Source organism: Balaenoptera ricei, chromosome 20, assembly GCF_028023285.1.
Source record: "Balaenoptera ricei isolate mBalRic1 chromosome 20, mBalRic1.hap2, whole genome shotgun sequence".
NCBI classification, from domain to species: Eukaryota; Metazoa; Chordata; class Mammalia; order Artiodactyla; family Balaenopteridae; genus Balaenoptera; species Balaenoptera ricei.
In genome coordinates this window covers 56,817,913-56,836,005 of record NC_082658.1, presented here as the reverse complement: position 1 = coordinate 56,836,005, position 18,093 = coordinate 56,817,913, and the positions used below count along the sequence as shown (strand labels likewise).

General features: G+C 42.1%; 1 protein-coding gene and 1 pseudogene across 1 annotated transcript in view; one reads left to right on the top strand and one right to left on the bottom strand.

Moving 5' to 3' along the window:
- STX8 (syntaxin 8) overlaps positions 1 to 18,093 on the top strand; it is a 248,120-nt gene that overhangs the window by 50,963 nt on the left and 179,064 nt on the right. Inside the window, exon 6 of the mRNA XM_059908935.1 lies at positions 14,162 to 14,254. Within this exon, the coding sequence (XP_059764918.1) occupies positions 14,162 to 14,254 (93 nt within the window). The remainder of the gene's footprint in view (positions 1 to 14,161; positions 14,255 to 18,093) is intronic.
- LOC132355824 (ADP-ribosylation factor 1-like) lies at positions 5,467 to 6,112 on the bottom strand (annotated as a pseudogene).

The window sequence follows — 18,093 nt, the reverse complement described above, 5'->3', positions numbered from 1 at the left end:
TTACCACCACCTTTTACTAAAGGTCTTTTTACAGCAGTTCATTTTACCACATACATCCTGTCTAATAAGAAGAAATTACAAGGCACACCAAAAGGCAAAAAAACATAATTTGAGGAGACAGAGCAAGCATCAGATCCAGACATGCCAGGAATGTTGGAATTATCAGACCAGGAATTTAAAACAATGATTAAGATGCTCAGGATTCTGATAGATAAAGTAGTAGATAGCATTGAAGAACAGATGGGTAATGGAAGTAGAGAGAAGGAGCCAAAAAGAAATGCTAGAGGTCAAAAACACTGTAACAGAAATGAAGAATCCCTTTGATGGTCTTATTAGTAGACTAGACATGGCTGAGGAAAGAATCTCTGAGCTTGAGGATATCTCAATAGAAACCTCAAAAAGTGAAAAGCAATAAGAACAAAGATTGATATAAAACAGAACAAAATATCCAAGGACATTGGGACAACTGCAAAAGGTGTAGCAGATGTGTAATGGGAATACCAGAAGGAGAAGAGAGAGAAAAAAAACAAAAAATATTTGAAAAAGTGGCTGAGAATTTCCCCCAGGTTAATGGCAGACACCAAACCACAGAGTTAGGAAGCTCAGAACACCAAGCAGGATAAATACCAAAAAAATTACACCTAGGCATATCATTTTCAAAGTACAGAAAATCACAAAGATAAAAAAAAATCCAAAAGAATCTAGAAGTAAAACAACACAAAACAAAAAAGAACCCCTCACTTCTAGGAGAACAAATGTAAAAATGACATCTGACTTCTCAGAAGCCATGCAAGCAAGAAGAAAGTGGAATGAAATCTTTAAAGCGTTGCCAAAAAAACCCTCCAAAACAAACAATCTCACCAATCTAGAATTCTGTACCTTGTGAAATTATCCCTCATAACTGGAGGAGAAATACTTTCTTAGACATATGAAAATTGAGGAAATTTGCCAGTAAACCTGCCTTGCAAAAATGGTTCAAAGGTTATTTAGAGAGAAGGAAAATAACATAGATTAGAAACTTTCTACATAAAAGAGCATGAAGAAGGAATGAAGTGATAAGAAAAAAGTCATTGCCATACTCAAGGTCATCTAGGTTCTCTCCTATGTAATCTTCTAGTAGTTTTATAGGTTTGTTTTACATTTAGATTTATGATTATTTTGAATTTTTGTCAAGAATGTAGGGTCTAGATTCATTTTTTCGCGTGTGAATGTCAAGTTGTTCCAGCACCATTTGTTGAAAGACTGTCTTTACTTCATTGTATTTTCTTTGCTGTTTTATCAAAGATTGTTGACTGTATTTATAAGGGTCTGTTTCTCGGCTCTCTGTTCTGTTCCATTGACCAGTACCACACTGTTTTGATTACTATAGCTTTATAGTAAATCTTGAAGTCGAGTAGTGTCAGTCTTCTAACTTTGTTCTTCTTCAATATTGTGTAAGCTCTTCTGGGTCTTTTGTCTCTCCATATCAATTTTAGGATCAGTTTGTTGATATCCACAAAATAACTTGCTGGGATTTTGATTGAAATTGTGTTGAGTCTATAGATCAAATTGGGAAGAACTGATACCTTGACAATATTGAGTCTTTCTATCCATGAATATGGAATATTTCTCTATTTATCTAGTTCTTCTTTGCTTCCATTCATCAGTTTTGTAGTTTTTTTCATTTAGATCTTGTACATATTTTGTTTGATTTATACCTAAGTGTTTCACTTTTGGGGGTGCTAATGTAAGTGGTATTGTGTTTTTAATTTCAAATTCCACCCATTCACTGCTGGTATATAGGGAAGAGATTGACTTTTGTATATTAGCCTTGTATCCTGCAACCTTGCTATAATGGCGTTTTAGTTCCTGGAGATTTGTCAGTTCTTTTGGATTTTTTACTTAGGTGATCATATAACCTGTAAATGAAGTTTTCTGTCTTTTTTCCCAATCTGTATGCCTTTTCTTTTTAGATTGCATTAGCTAGAACTTCTAGTACAATGCTGGAAAGAAGTGACGAGAAGGGACATCCTTGTCTTTTACCTGACCTTAGTGGGAAAGCTTTGAGTTTCATATCATTAAGTATGTTGTTAGCTGTGGGGTTGGTTTTTTTTTTTTTTTTTTTTTTTGGGCTGCATTGGGTCTTTGTTGCTGTGCACGGGCTTTCTCTAGTTGTGGCGCGAGTGGGGGCTACTCTTCGTTGCAGTGTGCGTGCTTCTCATTGAAGTGGCTTCTTGTGGATCGTGGGCTCTAGGCACGTGGGCTTCAGTAGTTGTGGCGTGAGGGCTCAGTAGTTGTGGCTCACAGGCTCTAGAGCGCAGGCTCAGTAGTTGTGGTGCACAGGCTTAGTTGCTCCGCGGCATGTGGGATCTTCCCGGACCAGGGCTTGAACCCGTGTCCCCTGCATTGGTAGGCGGATTCTTAACCACTGTGCCACAAGGGAAGTCCAGCTGTGGGGGTTTTGTAGATATGAAGTTGAGGAACTTCCTCTGTATTCCTAGTTTACTGAGAGTTTTTATTACTGACGGACGTTGGATTTTGTCTGATATGTTTTCTGCATCTGGTGATATGATCATGTGATTTTTCTTGTTTATCCTGAAATCCTATGTGTTGGTCTGTGGTTTCACCCATTAGCTGTTCATAAACAATGCATCTGTATCCTAAAAAGCACCACATGTCATAGCTGATGGTTGATGGGGAAACTCCTTTGATGTGGTGCAATTTTGATGAGATGATTGTGGAGACATGAGGATGCCCTAATGACACTGATTTGTCATGGTTGCAGCATTTGAACTTGTATAAAAAGGAAATCTGTAAGTCTATAACCTGGCAACGTTTTATAACCCTGTATATTAAAGATGGCTTTCTCATAAAATCCAGAACCACACAGCCCTATGGGCAAACACTCGTGATGTTTGTGCCTGTGTTTTTAAAGGTGCTGTGATGGACAGTTGGCATGCCAGGGTTCAAGAAGAGTGGATGGTTTGAAGTGCTTGCATATACCTGTGCAAAATCAACTGGCTGCCTCTGTTCCTATTTTACTGTAAATTTTATGGTACTGTTTCTGTTGCATCCTCCAGGGAGCTTCTCTGTAGACAAACACCCCCGCCCCCCGCCCCACTGCCCCCACAAGTGGTGGAGATGCTGGTGTCTGAGTTTCCTGGTGTATCCAGGAAATCATTTTAAATCAACTCTTCTCCAATAAAAATTAATTTTAAAGAGTTGCCAGAAATGAAAAAGTGGACATCACTACTATTTACAATGATGTGTTTCAGCTTACTTTTTCATTTCTGATATTAGTTGTTTGTGTCCTTTCTTTTTTTTCATAGTTGGCCTGACTAGAGGCTTATTGAACTTATTGATCTTTTCAGAGAACCAGCTTTGGTTTCATTCATTGATTGATTGATTATTTATTTATTTATTTTTGGCTGTGTTGGATCTTCGTTTCTGTGCGAGGCCTTTCTCTAGTTGCGGCAAGCGGGGGCCACTCGTCATCGCGGTGCGTGGGCCTCTCACTATCGCGGCCTCTCTTGTTGCGGAGCACAGGCTCCAGACGTGCAGGCTCAGTAGTTGTGGCTCACGGGCCTATTTGCTCTGCGGCATGTGGGATCTTCCCGGACCAGGGCTCAAACCCGTGTCCCCTGCATTTGCAGGCAGACTCTCAACCACTGTGCCACCAGGGAAGCCCTCATTGATTTTTTTCTCTCTTGATTTCCTGTTTTCAGTGTCATTGATTTCTGCTCTAATTCTTAATATTTCTTTCCTTCTGCTTATTTTGGATTTAATTTGCTCTTCTTTTTCTAGTTTCCTGAGGTGGAAACTTAGACTATTGATCTTAGATCTTTCTTCTTGTCTAATATATGCATTTGCTGCTATAAATTCTCCTCTATGCAGTGCTTTTGTTGTATCATAAATTTTGGTAAGTTGTGTTTTCATTTTCATTTAGTTCAAAATATTTTTAAAGTTCTTTTGAGACTTCTTTGATCATGTGTTATTTAGAAATATATTGTTTAATGTCTACATATTTGGGGATTTTCCAGCTATCTTTCTGTTGTTGATTTCTAGTTCAATTCCATTGTATTCCAAGAGCAGAACTGTATGATTTCTGTTCTTTTAAATTTATTAAAGTATGTTTTATGGCCAAGAATGTGGTCTATCTTGGTGAATGTTCCATGTGAGCTTGAGAAAAATGTGTATTCTGCTGTTGTTGGATAAAACAGTCTGTAGATGTCCATTACATCCAGTTGATTGATAGTGGTGTTGAGTTTAACTATGCCTGCTAGATGTGTCCATTTCTGATAGAGGGATGTAGAAGTCTCCAACTATGATAGTGGATTTATCTCTTCCTCCTTGCATCTCTCTGTTTTTCATCTCATGTAGTTTGCTCTGTTAGGTGCACACACATTAAGGATTGTTATGTCATTTTGGAGAATTGACCCCCTTATCATTATGTAATAATCTTTACCCCTGATAACTTTACTTGCTTTGAAGTCTGCTCTGTCTGAAATTAATATGACAACTCCTGCTTTCTTTTGATGACTGTTAGTATGGTTTATCTTTCTCCATCCACTTTTTTTTTTTAATAGTTAAGAGATTTTATTCTAATAGCTGTAATTACAGTGCTTGTCTGTCGAAATGAAAACTGAAAACAAGTGTACAAAACTGATTACTAATTGTGTATTGAAAGCAGTAAGAGGTTCGGAGCAGGCAAGCAAGGAGACTGCAGGGCTCCTGCTCCAAACAGAGCGTTCCAAACAAAGTGCCCATGCTGACCCAAGAAAAGCTGGGGTTCCTCCAAGGGGTCTGACAGCAGTGGGTGCAGCCTCCAGCCCATCTCCCGGGCGGCCATGTAAGCACAAGTGCTATGTGGTGTGGGATGACCCGAGACAGAGCAAATCACAGGGACCTTACTGTGACCATGCAGAATGGATCATGGCTGGTTCTGCCCCATTTCACATTCCCAACAGGAGGTAGACCACCGGTGGACTGAATTCAGGCCATTACTGCAGAACCTACACTAGGCACATTTCTCCCTTCTGTGTGTTCAAGTGTTCTCCTTATCTTGTAACTATTTTAAAAAAATGCACCGAGTTTGGGTTAAAAACCAACCACCAGAATGGATCTCAACACAGATCTAAAGCCCAAGAGGAGGAGCACCCGGCTCATCCGAAACGGCGACTCCTGGATGACCTGTGTGCCTAAGATCCCTTCTCAGTACTAAACAGTGGGTTGGATTTCTTTTTACAAAAAAAAGCTGAGTACTATTGCATAGGAGTACCAGAAGCTGCCTCATTGGAAACAAAAACTATTTACATTAAATAAAAACCCAGTTGCAGGCAGCGTCTGCACATTTACAGCCTGGTGAAGCACACTGTGACCAACCATGGAGACAGCTTCTGGCACTCACACCCCAGGGGCGCATTTGCCACATGAGAGTAAAGCGAGGGTAGGAGGAGGGAGTGAATGGGGAGGAGAGAGGAGTCCAGCTCACTTCTGGTTCTGGAGCCGATCGGACAGCCGGTCCAGTCCCTCATAGAGCCCATCCCTGCTGGTGGCACGGGTGGCCTGAATGTACCAGTTCCTGTGCCTCAGAGTGTAGACCCAGCTTGTCCGTGACCTCCGCTGCATTCGTGGCATTGGGGAGGTCCTGTTTGTTAGCCAGCATGAGCAGAACAGTGTCCCTGAGCTCGTCGTCTGCCAGCATCCTCATAAGCTCCTCTCGGGCCTCATTCACACGCTCTCTGTCTTTGCTGTGCACCACAAAGGTGAGACCTTGTGTGTTCTGGAAGTAGTGGCACACAGAGGCTGGCTCTTGCCCTGGCCGCCCACGTCCCACACAGTGAAGCTGATGTGCTTGTATTCCACGGTTTCCACGTTGAAGCCTGTAGTGGGCGTGGTGGTCACGATTTCACCCGGCTTCACTTTGTACGGGATGGTGGTCTTTCCTGCAGCATCTAGGCCCACGATGAGAATGGGTGTTTCTTTTTTGCCAAAAAGGCCCTTGGAAGAGGTTTGCAAAGATACGCCCTGTGCTGTAGACTGGTGGGAGCAGCCCTGGGCACAGAAACCCTCGGCGGCCGCGGCACAGCTGCTGCTCGAAGGCAGGTGTTGGTTTCGCTCCCACTCCATCCATTTACTTTTAATCCATATATTTCTTTACATTCAAAGTGAGGTTCTTATAGACCACATATAGTTGACTCTTGTGTTTTGATCCACTCTGTCTTTGTCTTTTAATTGGTGTAGTTTTACTTCTTCATTTCAATCTAGATGCCTTTTATTTTTCTTTCTTGCCTTATTACACTTGCTACAACCTCCAATACAATGTAGGAATTATGAGAGCAGACATTCTTGCCTTGTTTCTAATCTTATGGAGGAAATATTCATTTGAAAGCCAGATGTGAGTTTTTCTTTGTTCAGTTACTTAGATATTTCTTTCTAAAAATATTCTTGAGTTTTTTTTTTTGTTTTTTTTTTTTGCTGGGATGCAGTTATTTGGGTCTTGCTTTGTCAGGTGGACCAGAGCAGTGTTTATTTTAGAGTAAGGGTCAGCAAACCATGACCTATGGGCCACATCTGGCCCACCACCTGTTTTTGTATGGTCTGCAAGGTAAAAATGGCTTTTCCATTTTTAAATGGTTGAAAAGAGTCAATATTTCATGACTTGTAAAGGCTGTATAATATTCAAAGTTTAGTGTCCATAAATAAAGTTTTATGGAAACACAACCATGCTCGTTCATTTGTTTATTAGTTATGGATGCTTTCCTGTGACAATGGCAGGGTTGGGTAGCTGCAGTGGAGACCATATGAACCAGAAAGCCTGAAATATTTGCTATCTGGCCCTTTGTAGAAAATGTTTGCAGACTCCAGTCAAGAGGTGATTTCCCTCACTCCTGTGCCAGAGCCATTCTGCATACCCTCTCTGATGCCCTTTGAATTATGAGGTGACCTGGTGGGTAGGGGTAGGAATTATGTGTGCAATTCCTGTGAGCTCAGAGAGTTATTCCTTCTAAGGCTTTCAGGTGGTTCTTTCCCCAGCCTTAATTTCCTCACCCATGTGCCCTGATCAACACTCACCTGAAGTCTCAGGGTGGACCCTGTGCAAATATCCAGCATTTTCTCTCTGTGCAGCTCTCTGGTACTGTGCCCTACGTACTGTAGCCACCTGGACCTGTTTTATGGATTCTTCTCAATTCGGGGAGACTGCTGGGCTCTACCTGGGATCTGGCTTCCCCACACCATAGCCTGGGAACTCTCTCAAGGCGATGGTGTGGGGCAGAGAGCTTATCTCATCTGTTTCCCATGTCTCGGGGACCACTGTCCTTCATTTCCTGATGTCTGTGTCTTGAAACTGTTGTTTTATATATTTTGCCTGTGGTTTTGTGTTTTGTTTTCCAGTTGTTTGGGGCCAGAAGTAAATCTGGTGCCTGTCAGTCCCTCTTGGCCAGAAGCAGAAGTCTAACTCTGTTTTGAACTCCCTTTTCACAGTGAAATTATCTGGTGAATGAAGTACTGTTCCTCCCGTGTCACTTTAACTCTATATATTTCACCCGTTTTCTGAAGTAAAGTGAAGAAATTAAGAACAAGGCAGATTTTACTTTTCAGGATTCATGGTTCCTGAAAGGAATGTCTTACTAGCCAATACTAATGAATTTTCTGGGCATTGTTGCTTTTTGCCAAGAAAAACTGTTTTCAGTCAGGAAAAGTTATCCCTACCCCTGAGGAGGTGCCTCATTCAGAGATTGCTGTAGGCTAGGTGTCAGAGGACACTGCGTGCAAGTGTTTGTATTGTCTCCAAAACCGAGAGCACCCTTATTGAGATGCCCCCCCTTTGGAAGCTGGCTGGCTTTTGGGGTTCGGTGGGGGTGGGGTAAAAGAATGGAGGAGAGGAGCAGCATATATTATAGGTCAGGATGTTTTTCTACTCTTTGTGTTTTGAAATGCTCTATCCCCCCCCCCCCCGCCTTGATTTCTTAGCAAGCTGTTTTTCAAGGATAAACACAAAAATGGAAGTCATCTTTACACGAAACCCTCATTAATCTTTTCTCTGCACCAGGAACCTTGGTGATGCGCTGAGGTTACCATGGCTTTGCTTCCTGGCCAGGTCCCACACTGGAAAAAAAATACACAACCACAAAGGGTTGCTTCTAACTTCCTTTTGCCTGTGGAATCTGTTAGCCTTTCTGTACTTTCGTTGACCTTTAGAAAACACTTGGAAAGTCATCCTGAATAACAGTTTTTTGGTAGAGCTTAGACTCGAGGCAATGAATGCCTTCCTTCCCTGACCCGGAAGCTAGGCCTCATTACAGCCAGTTAGCCGGCCTCAGCTTCTGTGCTACCTAAGCCATAATTTGAGGCGCGAATGGACGTTCAGCAGAAGATGGGTGAGGTGATGACAATAACTGGATCACCTCAAAAATCCCTGTGAGAGGGAATTCCCTGGCGGTCCGGTGGTGAGGACCTGGCGCTTCCACTGCTGGGGCCTGGGTTCGATCCCTGGTCGGGGAACTAAGATCCCGTAAGCAGTGCGTTGCGGCCAAAAAAAAAAAAAAAAAAAAAAAAATCCCTGCACTAAAACAAGGGAAGGTGCTTTTTTGGTCAGTATAGACCCTTGTTTCTGAGTCAGATGGCAGGTGGCAAACATTGGAGGATTGCTCTACCTCTACCCAGGAGGTCGCTGTTGCTGGGGCTTCTTAATTAGCTCCAACTATTCTTACCATAGTCTATAGACGTTCTTTCTGGATTCTAGCAGAAAGTTGTGCATTAGTTCTGGGTTTCTGTGTTCTTAGGTCTCTAAGTATTTTCATAGAAATAGCGTTGGGGCAGGTGGCCGGCTGGGCTGTGTTGTACCCTGGCACATCTAAGCAACTCATCTTTGAACACTTGCAATCATAACCTCACAGGTTTTTCAAGATAACCTTTCTTGCAGCTGTCACCTACACCAAGATTCCTTCCCCCCAGATCTTAAAAACATCTGTTCCTAGAACTTGCTCTAAGAGTCTTTCCAATGTAGTGATTATCTTTACCCAGTGTGACCTCATCTACTTCCCCTTCTTCAAGGAGAGCTCCTATATATCAAATGTGGGAATTTCCATCGCTCCTCTCTGGGCACTGGACAACACAGCATCAGCTACTTTTTCTATTACCTAAACTCAGAGAGCTGTCTAGTATTAACGAGAAGTCCTTCCATATGTACGTAGCAGAGACTGTATTTCTTCCTTCTACAGACCTAGAGGGTCTTCTGTGGTCATTCCTTTGGTGTGGATCACCAAAGCAAATGGAGAAACCCTCCATTTAAACTAGGCCCGTTTAAACACCTTTATTAAATACTTGCTCTGTACCACCAGTTGGGCTCTGAACCAGTTGGGCAAAACCATAGGAAAGGAAGACACAGCCCCAGCCCTTGCGGCTCTTGTCATGTGCTCAGTCGGGGGCCTGAGGTTGCAGTTCTTAAGAATGTTCCTTGGTTTTATTTACTTGTTAAAATGTTGGTAACTTGGTGCTTTTGACAGCTTCAAACATATGAAAGTAGAGAAAGTAAGATAATGATTCCGTCTTACCCATCACTTGTTTCAGCAATTATCAACCCATAGCCCATCTCGTCTCATCTATATGTCTACCCACCTACCCATCCCTGGATTGTTTTTGAAGCAAATCCTAGACATTGTACAGTCTCATTGGTGAATATTCCAGAATATAACTCTAAAGCATGCCTGCAAAAGATAAGGACTGTTTTTAAAAAACAGAAACATAACCACCATGCCATTATTACCCTTAATAAGTTAACAATTCTTAATCTGAACACCGACTGGATATTTGATTTCCCTGATTGTCCCATGATGGGTTTTTTTTTCAGGTTGTTCAATTCAGGATCTGAATATGGTCTGTACATTGCAACTAATTTGTTATGTCCCTTAAGTTTCTTTAGTAGGTAGGTGCCTTTGCCAACTCTTTTCTTCTTTGCTGTTTCTTTGACGAAACAAGGACATTTGCCCTATAGTTTCCCACTATCTAGAATTGCTATTTGTATCCACACACATTGTTTAATGTGTTCCTCTGTCCCACATATTTTCTGTAAATTGGTAGTTAGATTTAGTGGCTTGATCAGAATGACGTCTGTTACTTTCGGTAAGAATATATTATGATGACTGTCCCTTTATTTTTAATCTACAGCCACCAGATTGTCCTCCCACAATTACATGGTATTTAGTTAGAAGATGGTTTTTCTGCATGTCTTAAGATAGGAAGTAGTCAAACACCTAACTATTCTGAAGCGATTTTTCAAAAAATGATTGTATTTGTTTTCTACTGCTGCTATAATAAATTAGCACAGACTTAGGGACTTAAAATACAAGTTTATTATCTTATAGTTCTGTAGCTCAGAAGTTCAGTACAGATGCTACTGGGCTACGATCAAGGTGTTGGCAGGGCTGGGTTCTCTTCTGGAGGCTCCAGGGGAGAATTCATTCCCTTGCCTTTTCCAGCTTTTAGAGGCTACCCACATCTCTTGGCTCCTGGACACCTTCTTTAGTCTTCAATGCCAGCAAGTTGCATCTCTCTGACCCTTCTTCATGCCTCCCTCTGACCACAGCTGGGAAAGATTCTCTGTTTTTAAGGACTCATGTGATTAAACCGGGCCCACCTGGATAATCCAGAATCATCTCCCATCTCAAATTCCTTACCCTTAATCACATCTGCAAAGTTTCTTTCGCCATGTAAGGTCATATATTCACAGGTTCCTGGGATTAGGATGTGGACATCTTTAGGGGGCCATTATTCTATGTAGTGCAATGGTCATCCAGTTTTTAAAGTCAATACCATTATAAAATTGAAGAATGATTAATAGAGTATGGTATGTTGCAAATGATCTGTTGTGATATCATAATGCTTTAGGGTGTCAATAAGGTAGGATAGATTAATGAGCTGTGATTACAACATCATAGTAGTTTTACATGGTTCTGGGTAGCTGTCTGCATGGGTCTTGATAATCGTTGATATTTTTGCAAGTAGCAGCATTTTATTTTGTTCACTGGCTCTAAGATGACCACACTGCCTCCCCGTAGAAATGCTGCTTTAAGACTTGTAGAAGCTCAGAAAATGGTACAAATGAACTTATTTACAAAACAGAAATAGTCACAGATAACAAACTGTAACAAATTTATGGTTACCAAGGGGGAAAGGGAGCGATAAATTGGGAGATTGGGATTGACATATACACACTACTGTATATAAAATAGATAGCTAATAACAACCTACTGTATGGCACAGGGAATTCTACTCAATACTCTGTAATGACCTATATGGGAAAAAAATCTAAAAAGGAGTAGATATATGTATATGCATAACTGATTCACTTTGCTGTACAACAAAAACTAACAACATTATAAATCAACTATAGTCCAGTAAAAATTTTAAAAAAGACTTGTAGAAGCTCAAGTCATCAATATTATTATTACATACGCAGCATCTCTGTTATCTGGACCTTCTGTGTTTCTGAATTATAGGATGAAAATTTATTGTAGCACTTAAACATAGTGAGGAGGTACTAAGTTCTTATAGAAATGATTTGAGTAGAGCAGAATTTTTAGCCCTCTTTCTGCTTTGCATTAGCAAGATAACCTTTAGGTAGTTAAGTCAGATAATGAGTCAAGGTTAAGTGAAAAGAGTAACATAGGTATTTTTCATTCATAATCTATGTCTGTACTAGGTAAAGCAACTTCAGGATTTTAATGATTTTTTTCCTAATTGAAAACCATAGAGGAATCTCCTTTTCTCTTTTTATATTGTTTTACCTTTTAATTTGCGTTGACACTTGACCCTCAGTTCTACAATATATATGGTTTATTTGGGGGGTGCATTTGGAATTTCACTGTAACATCGGTCATCCTAAAGCAGCACTAGGTTGATGATAGATTTTTCTTGGAGGCCATCCAAGAGGTGGTTACTAAAGACCAAAAGGACCTCATTATAAAGTGATTTTGCTATAAAATCGTCCCTTGGAATGATCCCTAGAGACAGCAGCTCATTTGTACAGTTAAAAGAGCATGTAGTGTCAAAAATCGTTACTAAGGGGTCCTTACCGCACACCATTAGTTTAAATAAATTCCAGATGAATTAACAAGTTGTATAATGGCTTAATTCCATAAAAAGACTAGGAAAAATTATATAAGGAAATGTTGTTAATGTGATCTGGGGCAAGAAGACCTTTATGATTTCTGCTTTTGTAGATAGCCCTTCATGTGAAACAGACATTAAAAAAAAAAAAAAAAAAAAAAAAAACAAGTGGAGCCACGAATGGCATGTTACCCTCACCCAACAGAGTGCTTGGTGGAAAGAATCGTTAGACTCAGCCTTGGAATCTTCTTTCCAATGCACCTGCAAGCAAAGGGAAAAAGTACTTATAAAGAGATTGGGACTGCCTAGAGTTTAAAAAAAAATTTTTTTAAATAAAGGATCTTGAGTAACTTGAGTTCTTTTCTCTTTAAATTTTCAAACATTTAGAAAGGTAACACATTTTTTAAAAGCAAAAATGCTATTTTACTATACATTGTTTTGTATTCTGCTTTTCTTTTTTAACCCAATAACGTATCATGAACTTCTTTTGAAATCAAAATATACCTGTACAATATCACTTTTCACGGCCATATAGTGTTTTACTCTATGGCTGTACTCTGTGTTTCACTTGTTTGTTTTGGCCTCACTGCATGGCTTAGTGGGATCTGAGTTCCCCGATCAGGGATTGAACCCGGGTCCCCCAGCAGTGGAAGCGTGGAGTCCTAACCACTGGACTGCCAGGGAAATCCCTATACTCCGTTTTTAAACAAATCCCTGTGTTTGGGCATTAGGTTGTTTCTAATTTTTCACTATTATAAATGTATCCATCTGGGTCCAATCAGGAGAAAGAAATTCGAACATGGAAAAATGTAGTGTATGGAATTATTTAACTATAACAGGGGGTTAGAGTAATGAGGGGTTAGCCAGCAGGAAGTAAAGAGACAGAACTAGCAGGTAGAAGGTGTAGTCACTCCCCTGTGGAGACAGAGCGCCCACAACAGTACCCCCAGGGTTGAGGTGCAGATCAGGTTGAAGAGGGCACAGCTGGGGTTCACTGGATTTCAGAGAAGTCGCTGTGGGGCCGAGCTGGCGACACTGCCTGGAGATGGGTCCTTAGGGTACTAGGGAAAACAGTGCACAGGGAGGCGTCTTACTGGAGGCACTCTATTCCAAAACTGCCCAAGGAGGGGGTGTGTTGGGAGACGTTGCTGCCCTTGGGGTGCTGTTGGCCACTGCACACCAAAGGAGCTGTCAGCACGGCAGGAGTCTGTCAGGAGGGCACTGGAGCCAGGAAGCAAAACCCGTTTCCCTCGCAGTATCTCTGCAGCCTCCTCCACCGCCAAAGCTGGCAAAGGAAAAATTATTTAAAGGACCCAGATCCATTTTCACAGAGCAGTCAAAAAAGGGTGAACTTGGAGCTGAGAGACGATAAATTGAAAAGCGACAAAGGAAGCAGTGTTTCAAGGAGTATCCTTGTATATACATCAAGGCATACCATCCAGATGTTTTGTTGCCCACATTTCCTAGACATAGAATTGATCAAGACGTAGGCACGATTTGCTCTCTAGAAAGATGTGTTAACTATCCTCCCGTGACTTAGCACTTAGAGCTTCTTCACACTTTACTTAACCCTGGGTGTTAGCATTCTTTTTAATGCTTACAAATCTGATAAGTCAGAAAAAAAAAAAAACAAAAAACCTCAGTATTGTTTTTAGTTGATATTTTTAAAAAATTAGGGATGTCAGGGCTTTTATTTGTTTTCCTTTTTTATTCTTTTGTGCATTTCTTATCTATATCCTTTGCCCATTTAAAAAATTGGAAGATTAAGTCTTTCGTATTGATTTGTACATGCTCTTTATGTATCAAGTATCAGAATGTTTAAATGGTTATATAGTCAAATCTTATTAATGTTTAAAATGTAATTCATCTGGAAATCATTTTAGTTTAAGGTCTGAGGGTTATAAGTGTTTAACTTTTTAGTTTTGTTCCAATTGTTCCAATAATGTTAACTATTTTCTCTTTTCCTGACTGATTTCAAATGTTACTTTGATCATATATTGTGTCTATTTCTAGACTTTAAATTGTTTTCCTTTGGTTTTTAGTGAGTTAATTGTCTCACTTTCTCTTTCAGAACAGGACGCAGGCCTTGATGCCCTTTCCTCGATCATAAGTCGCCAAAAACAAATGGGGCAGGAAATTGGGAATGAACTGAATGAACAAAATGGTAAGAACACATCTGAAATTGACCAGATTTGCCATTTAATATAAATGCTAAAGGCTTGTCTATTTGTTAAATGGTTTTAATATTACAAAACACCTAAAGTGGTTTAATGTCAATGGATTTTTATATTGATAGTTTAATGCAATTGAGGGTGGTTTGTGGCAGATTTAGACTGTAGTTACTAAACACTAGGAAAAGAAATTTGGTTTAAAAATGTCCAGTTTTCTGTAGCTGCTTTAAAAAATGCTTTGTTTTGTGATCTGTTTATCCTGTGGGCTCTACCTTATGTGGTCATGGGGTGAAGTGGCTCAGTGCGTTGTACACCAGTGCAGGGGCCAGGGCACACTGAGTTGTCCTCTACACACTGGCGGGGGGGGCGGGGGGAGTTGACTCCTCTTCCGTCATAAATACCAGGCTGCAGGGCCAAAAAATACTTGAAGATTTTTTTTTTTTTTTTTTTTGAAGATTTTTTTATTCAGGGCTCGATGTGACAAACCTGGCTGGAGAAAGATTAGTTTGTAAACCCGCAAGCAGGATGGCTTGGGAGAGACAGAGCTTTTAGTCAGGCGCCTACCCAGAAGGCTGTGCGGTTGAGGGTCCAGGGGCGTGAGTGAAAGATGCAGCAGTAGGAGTGGAGGAGAGGGGATGGAGGCAGGGGACTGGCGGTGCTTTTACCGCATGGACCCTGTCGGGAATGGGGGAGGGGGGAGTCGCTGGTTTGTGAGTGGAGATCCTCAGTCCGGTTTGGACCCGTCCAATGAGAGATGCCAGTGAGGAATCCGAGTCACAGCGTCGAGTGGACGGTGGGAGATACGGTACTAGAGCTCGGCGAGAGGACAGGACCAGAGGGAAGAGATGTGAGCAGCTTCAGCAGAGAGGTGCTGGGTGGAAGCAGAAGAATGGTTGAGTTTCAGTGAGGCGAGCGTTTATCGAAGGCCCCTACTAGGTGCTAAGCCCTTTAATCTGTGCCGTTTCATTTAATCAGCGCATAGCACTGTGAAGGTGATGTTATTGCTGTTTGTCAGAGGTGAAGCCCAGAGTGTCTGAGGGGCCCCGTAACGTCACCTCAGTTGTAAGGGATACAAATGAAATTTCACACTAGCTTCCTCTCTAAGGAAGACAAAGTGGGGAGAGAAAAGTAAAAAAAGTAAAAGGTTTCAGCTTTTGGTCATAGTATCATGGAGGCTCACGGTGGAACGGCTTTCAAGAAAGCTTACCCTGTGTGGGCGACCATTGGAGCCCTGGGGGTGGGTGCGTACTCGCTCCAAGGGGGGGCTGCACCTGTCAGGTTGCGCAAGTCCCACTTTTCTTCATCTCTACAAAGACTGAGTTCATCTGTTGCCACAGTACTATTCCATTCATCTGTCATAAATGCATAAAAAGTTAATTCTATCCATCTGTCATAAATAAATAGATCACCAAAGCAAATGGAGAAATCCTCTAGCTTTACCATCGTAATAGAGGTTCTTAATGGTTTAAGGACAGAGAGGAGGACAGTTCAGTCCTTTCCTGATGGTGCTGATGTGAAGGTACTAATTCATGTATGTGCATCTAACTCAGTTATTGGCCAGTTCCTTCCTTGAAAGACAGTATTCATAAGAAAATTAGCTCTGTAGGAAATCTGCCTATCATAAGTATAATTGTTCTTTATCCCAAGGAAATTTAGCCTGTTGAGTGGGTCAGTCTAGAAAGGACGCTAGCCACACACTGGTAAAGCACGTCCGTCCTGTGATGTGCTCAGATAAGCCATGTCTAGTAACCGTGGTCCATGGTCAAGGATGGATGATGCCTGCTTTGGTGCGATGACTTGCTGACTTCCCGGATGAAGTCTCTGTGCATTTCCTTGCATAAGCAATCACACTGGCATGTCCTTATCTTGTTCAGTAGCCACCATACTTTGCTGCGTATTAGAATCACCTGAGGACCTTCTCAGCCTCCGAAGCCCAGGCCATACCTGAGCTGGTTTTCTGTTGTTGCTGTAACGCATTACCACAGACTTAGTGGCTTCAGACAGTGCAACCCCCTCCTTATAGCTCTGGAGCTCTGAAGTCTGCTATGGGTCTCACTGGGCTAAAACCAGGTGTTGGAAGGGCTGCATCCCTTTCTGGAGGCTCTGGGGGAGAATTAATTTCCTTGCCTTTTCCAGTGTCTAGAGGCTGCCTGCATCCCTTGGCTTGTGGCCCCCTTCTCCACCTTCAAAGCCAGCAATGGTGGATTGAGTCCTTCTTGCATGGCATCACTCTGACCTCTAGCTTCTGTCTTCCTCTTCCTGTTTTAAGGACCTTTGTGATTATGTCAGGCTCACCCGGATAATCAAGAATAGTGTTCCTGTTTAAGGTCAACTGATTTAGCAAGCTTAATCCATCTGCAACCTAATGCCCCTTGGCCATGCAACCTCATAACATATTCTCAGGTTCCGGGCTGTAGATGTGTCTGGGGGGGGGGGCCGCTCTTCTGCCCACCACAGTACTTTATGCCAGTTAAATCCGAATCTCTAGGGTGAGGCCCAAGCATCAGTACTTTTTTAAAGCTCCCCAGATGATTTCAGTGGGCTGCCAGGTTTGGGAACCAGTGCCCCTGTTGAATATGCTGAGAGAATGTATTTAGTACTGTACTTTTCTCTTGCCTCTCGTATGCTCACATGACAGATGGAAAGCCCACCCATGCACAGACCGTTCACGTGGTTACATATGACACATCTGCCATCCTAGTCACGGAGACTCTTTCTTCCCATCACACGTTTTACCCCCATCCTTTTCACCTCTTCCTCCTGCCTCCCCGGTCCTCATCTCCGTTCCAGACCCGGATGCATATATGTGTACATAGACAAACATGAGGTATTTTTCCATGAGTTGCCAGAATAAGCTGGGTTTTCTCTGTGGTGGCCTCCCACTGAGATTGCAGCTATGCTGGTGGTTTTCTGTTGCGCACATTTGCTCCTCAGAAATAGGGCAGAGTCAGCCATTTGCTTTCATAGGAACAGAGAGATTCTCTGAGGATAAAAATGATGTCCCTGCTAGGGCTGTGATCAGCCTTTATTCCTTTTGTCAAAGTCAAGAAGCCATTATGTCTGGAGGTGCTGAGAACAGGCTTGCAGCCCCATCTGGATTTTTACTGTGACCCGAGTACATAATGAGGCGCCTGGGACCCAGGAGAAGGTTTCCACTTTTGGCTGTAAATATCTCTACTTGGTTTATTGACCTACTGAATTACTCTTTTGGTTTTCACTAAATGAGAGAAACAATAGGCTAAGATAATGGCCAGCCAGGCCATTTTTGGAATCAAGTATCCAGACTGAGAGCATAGCCACAAAGCCGAAGGGTCGAATTATCATCACTGTAGGAATCTTCTCAGAGAGAGTTAAAAAGGGCCTGGCCCACACCAGTAATTACCCTGTTCCTATGCCAGTGACCAAGCCTAATGAGGAAGAGGATTGGCAGTTCAGTGAAAATGAGGGTGATGGGAGACCTGCAAGTCTAGTGGATTTGGGGGGTTGGCAGCTGGTGAAGGTGGGGGGATGCAGGAGAAGAGGGGTGGGTGGAGGGCCGAGCCAGGGAGATTGCCCCATGGGACCACAGTTCACAGTGAACCGTACGGATGGCTGGGGGCAAAGGGTTCGTGTCAGGCTGACTGCCCAGATGCTGTTCCAAGGTGCAGCTGTGATACAGTTTTACTGAAAAATCCCTTAAAGCTCATGCTCAAGCGGACAGGGTCTTTGGAAAGGAACACTGAAACAAGAAAATGAATGGGACTGACTTGACTGAAGTAGATATTTCTGAGACCTGATTTGGGCGTTGGCCAAGCTTTGAAGTCAGCACCGAGAAGAACCACAGAGGCCCGGT